The 14,349-nt window shown below is 39.5% G+C and overlaps 1 protein-coding gene across 1 annotated transcript in view; it reads right to left on the bottom strand.

The window, feature by feature from the left end:
• Positions 1-14,349, bottom strand: part of LOC146325264 (ERC protein 2-like) — a 232,680-nt gene that overhangs the window by 184,334 nt on the left and 33,997 nt on the right. The window contains exon 8 of the mRNA XM_084721167.1: positions 12,159-12,326. Within this exon, the coding sequence (XP_084577293.1) occupies positions 12,159-12,326 (168 nt within the window). The remainder of the gene's footprint in view (positions 1-12,158; positions 12,327-14,349) is intronic.

Genomic DNA, 14,349 nt, shown 5'->3' on the forward strand with positions numbered 1-14,349 from the left:
TAAAAATTGAAAAACTGAATTACGTCCTCTGCAGATGTGGTTAAAAGCTCCAGAAAAGTAAATGTGGTGCTAATGAGCCTTCAATCTTACCATTACATTGTAATTTACAGCACTACATTCACTGATGCATCCACTGCCTTGCTTTAATGATAAACTAAAATTACTATTAGACAGTTGAATTTTTTAAAAGGCAGCAAACAGCTTCACATTTATCCATGAGTTTTCTATGTACCGCTCCATCTAACACATTACTTCTCAAATGGCTCAATAGTTTCCTCTGTTTGGCATTAACAATCTGCTGAGAGCAACAAGAAATGCCAAGAAATGACAGTAAAAAGGAACAGAAGGCATGGTCTGTTGCACACTGTGAAATGCATTTGGATTCATCAAGATAAATCAAATATTTAAGCCATTCCCTAAAGGGCAGAAATTTCATGGCAGCCACGATAACCATGGCTGGCATCTCCCCTCAATTTGGCCTTACGCCCCTCTAAAAATTATATGCCCTGCGGCCACAGTGGCCTTGGTGCCCCATGTGCACTGCTCCAGCTGATTTGGCTGTTTTCTCCTCTGTCTCTCTCCAATCAATACGGTTTTTAGACACCAGTGTCTTTTGAGGGATTCTGATAGGGCAACGTCAGGTGAAATGCTGCGCTCATAACCACACTTAGATTCTAAGTCATTATTTTGAAACACTAACTCAAGAGAAAGTTTTTCATCATAATGACTTAGGAGGAATTTAATAAAAATATGTGGACTGTTTAATTTAATGGCTTCCTGGCCTGGCATCTGGCCTTTGTGCCCTAAAATTGACAACTCCAAAGGCCATGTGGCTTTGCCCCTACAATGATGAAATTCCAGGCCTGGTTCCCACAGTAGATAAATAGCGTCAGATATATCTGACATGGCCAGGGATGCTGACTAAAGTTATAAAACTGGGGACATTTTGCTTTTTCTTAAGCAACGCCCAAGTCTGTCGCTATTAGCTTTCTTCATGAAATGTGTCCTTCTGTTGTCTGCAGAGTTTTGTACATAATGTTGTTTCTCACTGTTAAAACAGATATTATAGGAGGGAGGGCAGAGTGGTTCGTACATGTACATCAGATATAAATTAACTTGCAAGTCACACTAATGCAACCAGTGAAAGATTTTTACACACAAATGCAAATGGTCACATTGTGAATCTCTCTGTACTCTGTGGCTGTTATGAAGAAATAGAAAAAGATTAAAACCCATGATTGCATTCAATATTTATATAAGTCTTCCTCCCTAAAACCTCCTCTTGTACAATAGGTTAAGTCTCTGTAGACTGTCGGACGGCATTTGTGTGCAATTCTCTGACACCAGACACCAATCATCAACCATCAGGATCAGGTTCATTGCCAAGAAGGTTTTCACATACAGGCAATTTGCCTTTTTATATTGGTTCATATTCATAACAATAAACATAGTAATAGAAAAAATAAATAAAGAGGAAGGTAAGTACCACAAATTAAGAAAAAGAAATGGAGAATTTATCATTCTGTATCTTTTAAATTAAAAACGCCTCAAGCCCCTCCAGAGTTAATGTAATTGTCTACAGAAGAAGCCTTTGTGCACATAGAGACTGTGCACATTGTGTGGAAATAGTAGCCCTTTTATAGATATTCCCAAGGGTAAAAAGAGCTGTTCACCTGATATGGATGCTGACACTCCCAAACACCCTTGAAGCTGAAAGGCAATACACCTCAAAGACATTGTTTTATGTCAAATAAAATCCCGGATTGGAGCCAAAAATTAAAAAAAAAAACACATCACTTTTCTCAAACAGTAGGAAAGGAGACACTCATCAGTGCAGTCCATACCGAATCTTTGTCTCTTCTGATTCAATCATTCAGTTGAGACCTACTGTTAACAAAGACTGAACTTTCTCTAAGTTGGAATGAAACTTCAGCTGTTTTCTTGTGGCACTTCATGTCTGTATGAGTGTATCTTTGTATGTGTGTGTTTGTGTGTGTGTGTATGAAATTAGAGGTTAAGTGGTCAGGAGAGCAGAGGTCAGAACACAAAGAAAGGAGAATATTGTCTCTGGCGGTCTCTATCAGTACCTCGTTGCCTACTGGTTAACCAGCCGCTGACTGACAGCAGACCAAGCAAAGCCCTCGTTACCCTCTGTGTTTATGTGTGTTTTTGTTTAGTTTCAAAATGTGCAAAAATAGAAAACGTGAAGAAATGCAGCGAGAGCACACACGCACTTTCCCAAATACATTCATGTGGGATAAATCATCACACAAATGAAATTTACCTCAGATGTCCCAGAACTTCATGCATCGTTTGCGCTGAAGTATGTGTGATGCAAAAGTGTGGCAATGCATGACAAGACTAATGTGCGTGTTTTCATGTGAATATGCATAAGTAACCATGTGCACACATTTGTATTCGCTCGCGCACATATTTACCTCATTCCCTGTGTAAACCATTAAATATCTCATCCCCACTGTGACCCCTATAACTCCACTTTATGGCTTTTCCACATGGCCTCTGAAGAACTCGCGGGGGCTTTATTTTGGACCGTGCCATGTTTGTTCTGGGGGGCCCCGACGCTTTGCTGCTCACACTGCATCCCAAACCGCACCATCCCAGGAACCCAGGAGCATGCTGTTGGGTCTGAGAGTGGTGACCGTGGTCAGTCAAGTTCAGATGAGGTCATATCATAGCTGGTCTGAAATGGTCGGAACTCATCAGGGTTTAAATATGAAGTTGATAATTAGTGGTCAGCCTAAAACAAGAACTGTTTTCCACTCACTCAGCCACCTCATGGTTGCTTCATCACATTCTCCTCCATGTTAAGTTTGTCATGCACTCTTTACTGCAGTAGTGATGGTTGAGAACGGACAGAGGAGAAACAGCAGAGGTGTCAAAGGTACAAACATTCTTTACTCCAGTAGAAGATACTCAAAATCTAAAAAACGACTCAGGTAGAAGTACTGATTTAACTTGTTTACTCAATGAAAGTTGAAAAATACAAGCTCTGAAATGTAGTTATCACGGCCTTTAAATGTAAGAAGTAGCCCTCTGTCTGTTACGTCTTGTTCCAATTTTTATGTCATTTAATGTCCTTAGACTTTTTTGTCTTGTAACATCTTTTTTTGTCATTTACACTGTTGTCATCTTTCAAATCTTTTTTGTCTTGTGTCGTTTTTGTCATTGCGTTTTTTGAGTCTTGTTTCATCTTGTTACATCTTTTAAGCCTTATTCCATCTTGTTGTCCAGCTCATTCTTTTACATTTGATATGTCTTATTTATGTTGTTTTTCATCATGTTACATCTTTCACATTTTATTTATGTAGCTACATCTTTTTCTGTTTTGTTACATCTCTTGTGTCTTGTTACATCTTTTTAATTCTTTTACGTTGATGTGCACTGATGAGGAACCACCTTTCTTTGTGTTATTGTCCCATCCATTTAGGTTGAAATCAGCCTTGATGTTGGGAAGGCAGCGCACAATGAAGCAAAATAAAGAAAATAATTCCCTTCAAATGCATTAAAACTATAGCAACAAGCCTGTTTTGAAAAAGTATTATTAGTATTAGAAAAGTACAGATATTTGTGTTAAAATGTAGGGAGTAAAAGTATAAAGTTGCCAGAAAAATAATTGCTGAAAATTCTACTCAAGTACAGTAATGAAGTATTTGTACTTCCCACCGCTGAGAGGGAGAATTAGGCAAGAAAAGGGGGGAGAAGACAGATGGAGGCAGATAGTGTGAGGGAAGAGAAAATATGGATGGAGGGAGGAAAAGGGAATGAGGCAGAAAGAAAGACAGAGAGTGAGAGCACAGCAGGGGGAGAGTACAGGGCGGAGTGTAACCAGGTTCAGACCACATCTTTTCTCTGCCTCACTACCTATATGAACCATCAATCAGCAAAGAGAACAAGGAAAGATCAACAAAAATAGTCCAGCAGGGACCACAGCACACTGTACCATCACATCACTCACTGACAAAAGCCCACAGCCTTCGACATCCATCAAACAACTCTATTCTCTCACTTCTCACTTCCTCCAGTCTCTCCATCTATCCTCGATTCTTTCCCTCTCCCACTCCAGATTCTTTTTTCTTTTTTTTTTTTTAATTTTCCTCTTGTTTTCCCTATTCATCATCGTCACTATGGTTGATGTTAGCAAGTCATTTTTGAGTCATTCATATCTTCTTCAAGTCATTACACCTCAACCTCAGAATCAAAACTCAGTGGAGGTCTTCTGGCAGACACACTGGTGATGAAAGAGAACGCAAGATATTTGAGGTCACATCTGAGAAAGTTAAACTGAAGCACCACACACTGTTCTCTGTAAACACAGACATGTTGCCACATCACATTAAAGACGTGCTGCTGCAAACACTTCTGCTGGCATTTAGTGAGGAACAAGCTATCAAATGTTATATTAGTGTTATTTATGTGCCTGATCCAGACTTTGACTTAAGCACCTTGAACCTACTTCAGGTCGGGATTTCCCCTGTGTGGGAAAGGAGCCACCTGCAAAATCCTCGCCTCAAGTGATGGGTATGTAAATCAAAGCATGTCGACCCTCACAAAATGAAAATCTCAACTAATAACTGCCAGGGACATTACATGAATAAATGATTTGTTGTGTTAGAAAATTGAGGGTTATAACTCAGACTATGTGACTCTAAAGGATTTAGTTACCACTAAAGAAGAGAGCAGACAGTAATAACAGGTCACACAGAGAATAACAACAAACTATTTGTGCTAAGACATGAAACTGTAATACGTTTTAAACCAGTGAACCACCATTTTTTCTTTTCTTTTTTCTTTCTTTTCTAGAGCAGGACCTGAATATTCAGCTATTTGGATATTCATTCATGGAGTAGGTTTCAGTTTTCAGTTTTGTAATTCAGATATCTGGGTTTTGTTTTTTCTTTGCTTTACTAAGTGCAGGCTAGTAGTGATGCATGGGTCGGGGTTTTTTAATACCCACATCCACCCAACCCATTGTGACAGCCAACGCACCACCCCACCTGCAAATATTCATAAATCAACCATCCAAAGCCAAACTTGACCCAACAAGCTGAACAGCCAAATTAAGTAGCTAGGGTTGTCATAATTTCAATATTAAATCTAAAATTGATTGACCTGAGCTTTCAGTTTCCAACAATCAATAGAAAGGCAGAATCAGCAATTCACATTTTTCCTCTCCATCCCCACCTACTTGCAGCATCCATCAGGTGTTCAAAGAAAAAAAAACACAAAACAGCGTCGTTTACCAGCCGTTATATAACACTTGATACCACATACGCTATCTTTTTACAGAAGTAAAGAAAGAATTTGAAAATGTAAATGTAAACAGTTGTCGGGGGCATAAAACCAGTGATCTGTTGATTGTTACAAATCAAAATGCAAACTCATATCACAGTAGTCCGAACTGAGTGCTGCAGCACTCATCCTCCTCCTGTAAACACACATCTTCACAGTGAATTTGAACAAAACAGCACCCAACATGGAGTTTTAAGCCTTGTGTTTGGGTGCACGGTGCAGAAAAATGAACGTAGTCCACAGTTCAGCTATTTTGACATGCAAGCGGCAGCAACTGGCTGAGCTGAACACATGATCACTGGATGTACTTGTTGCTGGGATGCCCAGAACAATTCTGGCGACCCAGTGTGTGTTTTTTGAGAGAAAGGGGAGGAGAAGATGGACTGTTGCATGCAGTGTTTCTGTATCATATTAATAACCTGTGCAAAAATATCTACATAAAACCACCATACACTGAACTGACTTTACTGTTAACTAATACTTGAACATACTTGAAATGCTGCTTTGTTACTTGACTTGCCTGGCCGAAGCCATTACATTTTCTTGTAAGTTGAGCTGAATCCACCTGAACCACACATCTCTGTAGGCTATCAGTGAAGGCAAACGCTATTCAGTTGCACTGTTAAACCCATCTCCTCTTGGGCAGTGAACGTCACGCTTCAGTTCAGACCTCTGCTGAACGGAGAAATGTCGTCATGCTGAGTCAATAAAATTTGAAGGAATGTCACTTTGTCCTGAAATCTCAAACCAGATCAGAGAAACCTCCAAAAAATCTGTTTTGACCATGTAGAGTAAATAAATCTGACTGGTTGTGCACCTTAGCTTGTCATCACAGTAACCAATGTGTGACTAGCAACAGCTGAATCAAATAAACCGGCTCACGCGCCTCTCTGCAATGTTAATATTCAAAACTATGTTCTCTAAACTAAACAAAGCCAAAGCACATGCAAGCCCTATTTTCCATTGGGGTTTTGGCCTGTTCCTTTGTCACTGGCTGGTTAAATATGCAGGAAGGTCTCTGATAGGTTACCTGATCTGCTGGAGTATAGTTACAACCCTGCATTGTCCTGATCGGGGCAGAAAAGACACATACACGTACTGTATTAAAGGGTTAAGTTTCCACAGACTCACAACGCTCAAGCACACAAGCGCACACTCATTATTTTCCACATTTTCCAGTTATCTAGAGACATATTCAATCACGCCCATTTAGAAGCTGTCCTTAACTTTGACTGACAAATAAATACACCTCCATTTTCTCATTCCCTCGCTCACAGTGCCTGCTCTGTTCAGGGACTGGTCTCTTCTCAGTCCCATCCTGATGTGAATTGCTTTTAGAGACGAGTGTCTGTGAGACGAGGCTGCTCCTCTGGGGGAGTGGACCACTGTACCCAATCACTGTCATTCATGACGAGACCCACCTGACACACACACTCACAAACATGTTTGTGGGGATGGGTATGATGGCCCAGTAGTCCGAGCAGTACACTCTAAAAAATATCGGTTCCAAAAGGGGTCTTCTTGAAGGGCTGAGGTTCTACCTAGAACTATTTGAACTAATTGTTTGTTTATGAAAAACCCTTTTTTGAACAAAGGGTTTGTCAAGGGTTCCTTGGAAGACTAAGGGTTCCATTAGGAGCCCATTTCATCCAAAGAACACTGATGAACCATGACAGAGTCCTTCAAGGATTGCTGAGTTTTTTGTGCCATAACATAAAAGGGTTCTTGGTAGAACCCCTGTGTTGGTGGGTTCTTGATAAAACTGTTGGAATATAAAAAGGTTTTCAGTAGAATACACTGGATGTGTGCTTTGCACCCTGAAAAGGTGGAACCCTTCAGGTAGACATTTTCTAACAACGTGGAACAGGTCCAGTTCCCATTCAAGCACTGTTTGGAGCACTTTCACCAAAAATAAATTGGTTTCGTACCTTAAAAGAAGGTTCCCAGCTAGAACAAAAAATAAAAATAGTAGCAAATATCTTGTCATATTATACAGGTTCTATGCTCTCTGTTGATGGCATCCTTGATTACAATGGTTCCACTCAAGGTCACTAGATCATACCAAGGTTCTTTTAATGGAACCAGTTCAAGAACCATAGCTATTTTGGTGGAAAAGGGGTTCTGGGTAGACCCATTACACCATAGAAGGGTTCTCTGTATAACCTCCCATAGGGGGTTCTGGGAGAAACCTTTCACAGATGGTTCTACCATAGTGTCTGTTTATAGAACAAGCCAAAGAACCCTTTATGGTTCAAGTTAGCACCTTTATTTTTAAGAGTGTAGGAAATCATGGGCTCTTGTGGACTTTTAATTGACATGTAGGAACAAACTGCTGAGAAGATATGAAGTAATAATATAAGTGGATGGAGGGAATGAGGAGAGGAGGAAGATCCTGTGAGAATGGCTGAATTCTCACTAAATGACTGACAGACAGTAAAGGAATGCAGGGCCACGACTGGCCTCAAGAACACTCAATATCCGTACTCATCCTCTGGTTTGGCCACTTTGTCTGGGAAACCCTAGCCCTTCCTAAACGGGGGAAAATGCCACTTCAATAGCAGGAAAAAACTACTCGAGACCGGAGATGAGAGTCCAGCAATCAGCACTGACAGCGTATGTGTTTGTGTGTGAGTGTGTGTGTGTGTGTGTGTGCACGTGTGTGTGTGCCTGTGTGTGCCTGTGTGTGCCTGTGTGTGGTGATCAAGACTGTCAGATCTGATTACAGGTCGCTGCAGTAGCCTATGAGAACTGCAGAAGAAGACGGGCTACAGAGTACAGTGATGTGCCCAGTGTCATGAGCATTACAGTCAATCATACATAATTCCCTTGTCATGCACCCACATGTGAAAGCATAAATGTACAGACTGTACATATTATATTAACAGACACAGATACACATGCACCACCTGCTCATTTAAGGGCATCATTTTCATTTCAGCTTTGGCAGAGACATTTACTGGCTCAAGCAACTAAACTTATAGTGTGCATCAAAAAGAACAATGTTTTTAATAGTATAATATTCATGTATTATACACAGGGGTTAGGGGAGAAATTAATACAGCATAGTGTAGAGATATTTTGCATTACATTATTTTATCAATACATGGGTGCAAAGTATTGATCTATTATAATTACAAATTCCTCTTGTTGGTACTAGAATAATAAAATGATTTATTTCTTTAGTCCGCTATTTTTTCTGGTAAGGTCAGCAGAGGTCACGATCAGCAGGAATAATTGGTTTGTGTACCTACTTGACATTCCTATTTTGATGCAATAAAAATTATTCAAGTAAGATAAATGAACTGAAAATCTTATTAGATAAAACAGAGGCTGACAAACTTTTCCATTGGGGACAAAACTTGCAGTTGAAAACGTGGCAACACATCACAGTATATTGTAATGGTATCACACTTCTTATTAAAAAATGTTTAAAATTGCGATTAAATCATATTTTATTTTCATATGACTTAAGTGTCACGTATCGTAATATCATACTGTGCGGCCTCTGCTCACACCCACCACTAATTATGCACAAACTAGTGTATATGTATGTGTGTCCTGTACACTGACACCCTGACACCCTGTATAAGGATGTATAAATTCTGTTCAGTTTCTATATTTCCTTTTTAGGATGTCAAGATACCTTATAACATGTTATAATATAGCATAACAGGAAGCAGCTATATTAGTGATTGAATGATGAGTGATTCAACATCTAACAAGCCTTGGGTTATTAATGTCCAGAGGTGGGACCAAGTCATTGTTTTGCCCAGGTCCCAGGGCAAGTCCCAAGTCCTAAACTTTGAGTTTTGAATTCTAAACATTCATTAAGTGACTGAGTTTCTAGTTTTATTCATCTACAAAGTTACTTAGCTGTTAAGCTAACATTAGCTAACATCAACTTGCTGAGGATGAATAATGTTACTTTAGGTTGATTCACAAAATGATGGGAAATTTATTGATTCACACTTTTTAAATAACATACTTTTTATTCTTGGGGCTTGGAGAAAGGAATCAAGCATTTTCAAGTCAAGTCCAAGTGAAGTCACCAGTCATTGGTGTTAAAGTCCAAGTCGAGTCACAAGTCTTTTTTTGATTTTGTCAACTTGGATATCAAGTCGTCAAATTTTTGGCTTGAGTCTGGCTCGATATTTGATAGAATACATTACCCTATTTCTAGTTATTGCTTATTATTTCTTATTTCACTATATTAATTCGAATTAATCCACAGCCCTATTTTAGTGTTTACTCACAAACTACTTTAATCTGCTCAGCTTACTTTTCCCTTAACTTCTCTTTTCCTCACCCACACAACTACACCTCTGACCTCCTGCTGCACACACCCCGCCTCTTTTTGTTTCTCTCTCCCTGTGCAGTCTGTGTCTGCTCTGTTGAATTTCTTCATCAACAGGGTGTTTCACGAAGTGGACCAAAAAGCACAACTACCAGCAAGTACATTTTTACAACAGCAGGTGAGCCGCCCGTGGAGGAGGCTTGTTGTTAATGATGAAGCCTATCAAAAATGATCCAAAACAACATGGACTTCGGTACCAGCCAGAGGCACTCACAAGCTTTTGCAAAACAATGACTTAACTAGGCCTACTTTAAACAGGAGACTCTGTATTTTTCTGCAGAACATGTGCAATTGTCAGTAGACCCCTCTCACGGTAACAGAACAAACAGGTACAGGAGGTGTAGAGCGAGGACAGATTGTCCACTAGTTAGTCAATAATAGATGGCATCATTGTCTTAAACAAACAAAAAAATAGAATTAAAAAATGCTAATATGGGTCACCAAATATACTTGGGCAGTCGTTGAAATACGTGGGCAGCCTGCCCAAGTAAAGCCTATGTATGGGAAATACTAATAGACGTCCGAATACTGTGCTGTGTCCACATGTAATGTCTTGTCCACTTTAAAACTGACATTGGCTGTATGCCAGCCAAAATAATGTTAACAAACCTTAGTCGTGTGATGTTACAGTGCATCATGGCTGATGGTTGACCTCAGCTGCACATAAATGTAGTTAGAAGATATTAGTAAGCCGTTGGTGGTTAGAACCAAAGAGATGTGAAAATTGCAAATTCTCCTGGTCTCACCATAACGTTTGTGCTAATGGACACACGCACACACACACACACATTTCTTCACATGCCATTTTAGTGGGACGCACAAACAAAAACATCTACACACACAAAACCACCCACTGAAAACCAATTCCTTTAAGTATGATGTATTCAGCTAACTGCGAGGGCCAAAATTCCTTGCACATGTATGGACAATTAGGCCTAATTTTGGCCCAAATTGCTTCCTGTAATGATGAGTGGACATAGTTAGCAGGCCGCTCTCAACTGCCTAACACAAAGAGATCTAAAGTATCAGTTCCAAGTCTAGAGAGTGATGGAGAAAAATGCTAAATGCTCTCCGCCCCCCCACACAACCTCACACACATACACACCTCCATCGCTCTACATACAGCCCGCCTCCATCCCTAACAGCAGTGATAAAATCATTAGAACCACAGAGTTTAGAAACTTCAAAGATGAAGATGAAAAAGCTGCCAGCTTTCTCCAGCCTTCTGACTGACTGACCCGCCCACACGTACAAGCCCACTGGTGGACTAAAGCAGCCACACGCGTAGACAGTTTATCCACCCACCTCAGCGTCCATCGAGAAACAGAAAGAGAACAAAACCAAGGCAGAAAAAGACAGGATTACTTGCACAGTTTCTTTTAGATCTTTGATGTTTTGTATCTGAGAACCAATGTTTTACATCTGATGTTCATGCACGTGTGTGTTTGTGATGATCTGTGTCATCTCAGTAGTGTCTGTGCATGCAAGCAAGTCATAAAGGCTATTTTTCCAAGATCAGCACACACTGATCATTGTCACTGTAAATGTCCCAGTGTTAGCCAAACAGATAATTCTCTTTATTCTTTACCTGCACGGTGTAATATGATGTATATTGTTAATAGTATTTACCATTTGTTTTGTGTTTAGTGTTTTTGAGCATTTTGATAATTGCCTGAGTGTCTTAGATAACTGTTGCAGTGTTAGCTAGCTAGCATTTTTTCTCTCCATTAAAACTTGACAGAAACAAAATAAAACTCACCAAAAAACTCTTTACTCATTTTGTCAATGCTCCAACAATCACCAAAAGTTAAATTCAGTACATTAGATGAGAAAATATTCTGGCTTTGCACGCTGTTTCTCCACTCTGCCCCTCTGATGTCTGACTTCAGTCTCACTCCAGATATTTTCACATCTAATGCCACAAATTAAGGGTTTATTTCAACCAAACAAGAGCTGGCGACTGTTGGAACAGTGGAAAGACGAGCCAAGAGTTTTATTTTGTTTCTGCTGAGTTTGAATTAAGATAACAATGAGCTATTTAGCTAGCTAACATTGCTACTGGTTATCTAAAACACTGAGGTTATTATCAAAAAGTATACTATATGCAAAACAAACAGTAATAAATACTATTAACAATATGTACCAAGCTGACTATGAAAAGTGAATCAACTAATGTAAGGAACAAAAATAAGTTTGTTGACAAAGGTAACATTACTATAGGGTTGACAGGAAGTAAGCAAGCATGCAGCTCATAAAACTGATTACACTACAATGTGCAAGAAGAGAATTGCCCCTATACAACACAAATTTCAACGAAAAGGAGTATGACAGGAAAAATACACGCAAAATTGGGATCACTTATTAATCCCTGTTTTAACAAGTGTTTTCCGGGCACATCGTGGTGAGTGGTTGCATCCGTGTGGGTGTAATTGTGTGTGTTAGTACATCTGTGGAGTTTGTATGTCTGTCTGTCTATGTGTGAGTGTGTACTGACCTCTGTCTGCAGCGTATTGGCACGCTGCTCCTTGGCGCTGAGCGACTCCTTCAGCACCTCGATGTGTTGCTTGCAGTCTGAGTTCTGATTGGTTAGTGTCTCTAGTTTGGTCTGCAGGGCCTGCATGTCTGACTCCTTCCTGTTCAGCTCCTGCTTCAGTTGCTCTATCTGCCAAATCACAGAAACATCAGCAGAAATCTGTTATGAAAACCTTTTATTCATCACTGAGTGAACTGATATACTTGCAGATAACAAAAACCTGTCAAAGTGAGAATAAAATTGCTTTTTTCTCAAGCAAACAGACATGCACACACAAACCATATGTGCACATCCTGCAAAAACGCACCAATTTGTTGTACACATTTTCCCCACACTTTGTTCTCTATGAACAGAACTTTCACAACAAGCAAGCATTTTGAAAGCTCACATTCCTTTAAATGCAGCAAGAGGCTGAAACATGCTGTTTAATATAGGAGGGGGCAATATGGACAAAATTAATAGTATGATAACACTCTCAGCTTTTAAAATCACATAATACAAAGTGTAACTTTTTCATTCTAGTTAGTCAAATTATTTTAATAAAATAACTTTAAACAAAATGTTTTAAAAAGAAAATAGAAATATTTATCATCCCCACCCCACAATCAAAAGTACATATTTTTCATCTGGCCTGTAGTGTTATTTGTCTAACTAGATTCTTTTGGTATGAGTTGCAGAGATGCAGTGATATTAGCCATAGAAATAGTGGCACTAAATGACACTCGGCTTGTGATGCTCAAAAAGTAAATTTGAAAAATTCATCATTCATCAAACTCTCCTCTTTCCATAAATCATGACCCGGTTGGTCAAGATAATCCACAGATCTTATTGTGAGCAGTTTCATGTAGGAACTGTTTTCTTTCTAGTAGAAAGAAAGTAGCTCCACTACATTCTACTGCAGGAAGAAAGTAGTTCCAACATGAAATAGACTAGTTGCACAGTAGACATGTTGACTTGTCAGCGCAGGAAAAACACAAGTGGATTTTATAACAGTAATTAAGGCTCAGTTCCATTAAGTGTCCCAGTAACAGTGACAGTGAACCAGACACATTAGAAGGACCTCCCCTAAGAGGAATACAGCAGTCATTAATACACCTGTGCATTTTCTATGTAGTATGACACGTCAAAATGTTTGCTGTGCAACTAATCCACTGCTCGCAACAAGGTCTATGGTTTATCTTGAATAGATCTTGAATTGACAGATCTTTTTTTTTTTTTTTTCACTTTCAGCACCACAAGCCGAGTGACATTACATTTGAGAGAAGGTGGAAATCTCTGTGGTTGATATCTCCAAAACTCACACCAAAACACTGGATAAATAGTGATGGATAAACAGCATTACAAGCCAGAAGAAAAATATGTATTTTTGATTTTGGTATGAACTGTCCCTTAAAAGTGAACATTTTATCAGTCATTTAAAGATGAAAAAATTGAAATTGTAAACTATAATATCTAAATATGTCAACTGTGTCATGATCCATTTGTTTTGCAAGATGATACATCACACTATTGAATTATCACCCAGCCCTACATTATTGGTCCTCACTCAGGGGAGTCCCAGGCCTACTGTCTGCTCTACTCCAAGCCAAACAGCCAGAGGAGGACAAATACATGCAGGCAGACACTGTTATGGAAAACAATATCACACTCACATAGCTGACAGATTACAGATTGTTTTAAGGAAGGCCATACAGAACAGGACAGAAAGCCACAAAGGAAATCAAATGCACTAACAGAGGGAACAGAGGGAGGTCTCTGTGCTGAGGCTAGCTATGTGCACAAGATTGTCATCTGTCTACTGGTGCCAAAAATGCACAAAAGCTGATTCGAAAGAAAGATTTCTCTAATTGTTTGAGCAGGGTTCACCTCATAACAGGGGGATTCTGACTGGGCCAGAGCTTGGCCAATCAACCTTCACTCACAGAAAGAAAAAAACAACCCAAGAGAACAGCGCGAGAGGGGACTGAACAATAGGAGACGGGGGGGCCAAATGGTGAGCCGAAGTCAAATAGAGACTGTGTGAAACATGATCAGAAGTGTGCAGTATGGAGGCCATTTCACCAGTAAAAGAAAAAATAACCCTATTGCAAGTCATAATTATGAGATTAAAAGAAGCTGAAATTAAAAGATAAAAAGTCACAATTATGACGTA

This window comes from Lutjanus erythropterus, chromosome 6 (assembly GCF_056507025.1).
Source record: "Lutjanus erythropterus isolate fLutEry1 chromosome 6, fLutEry1.hap2, whole genome shotgun sequence".
Lineage (NCBI taxonomy): Eukaryota > Metazoa > Chordata > Actinopteri > Lutjaniformes > Lutjanidae > Lutjanus > Lutjanus erythropterus.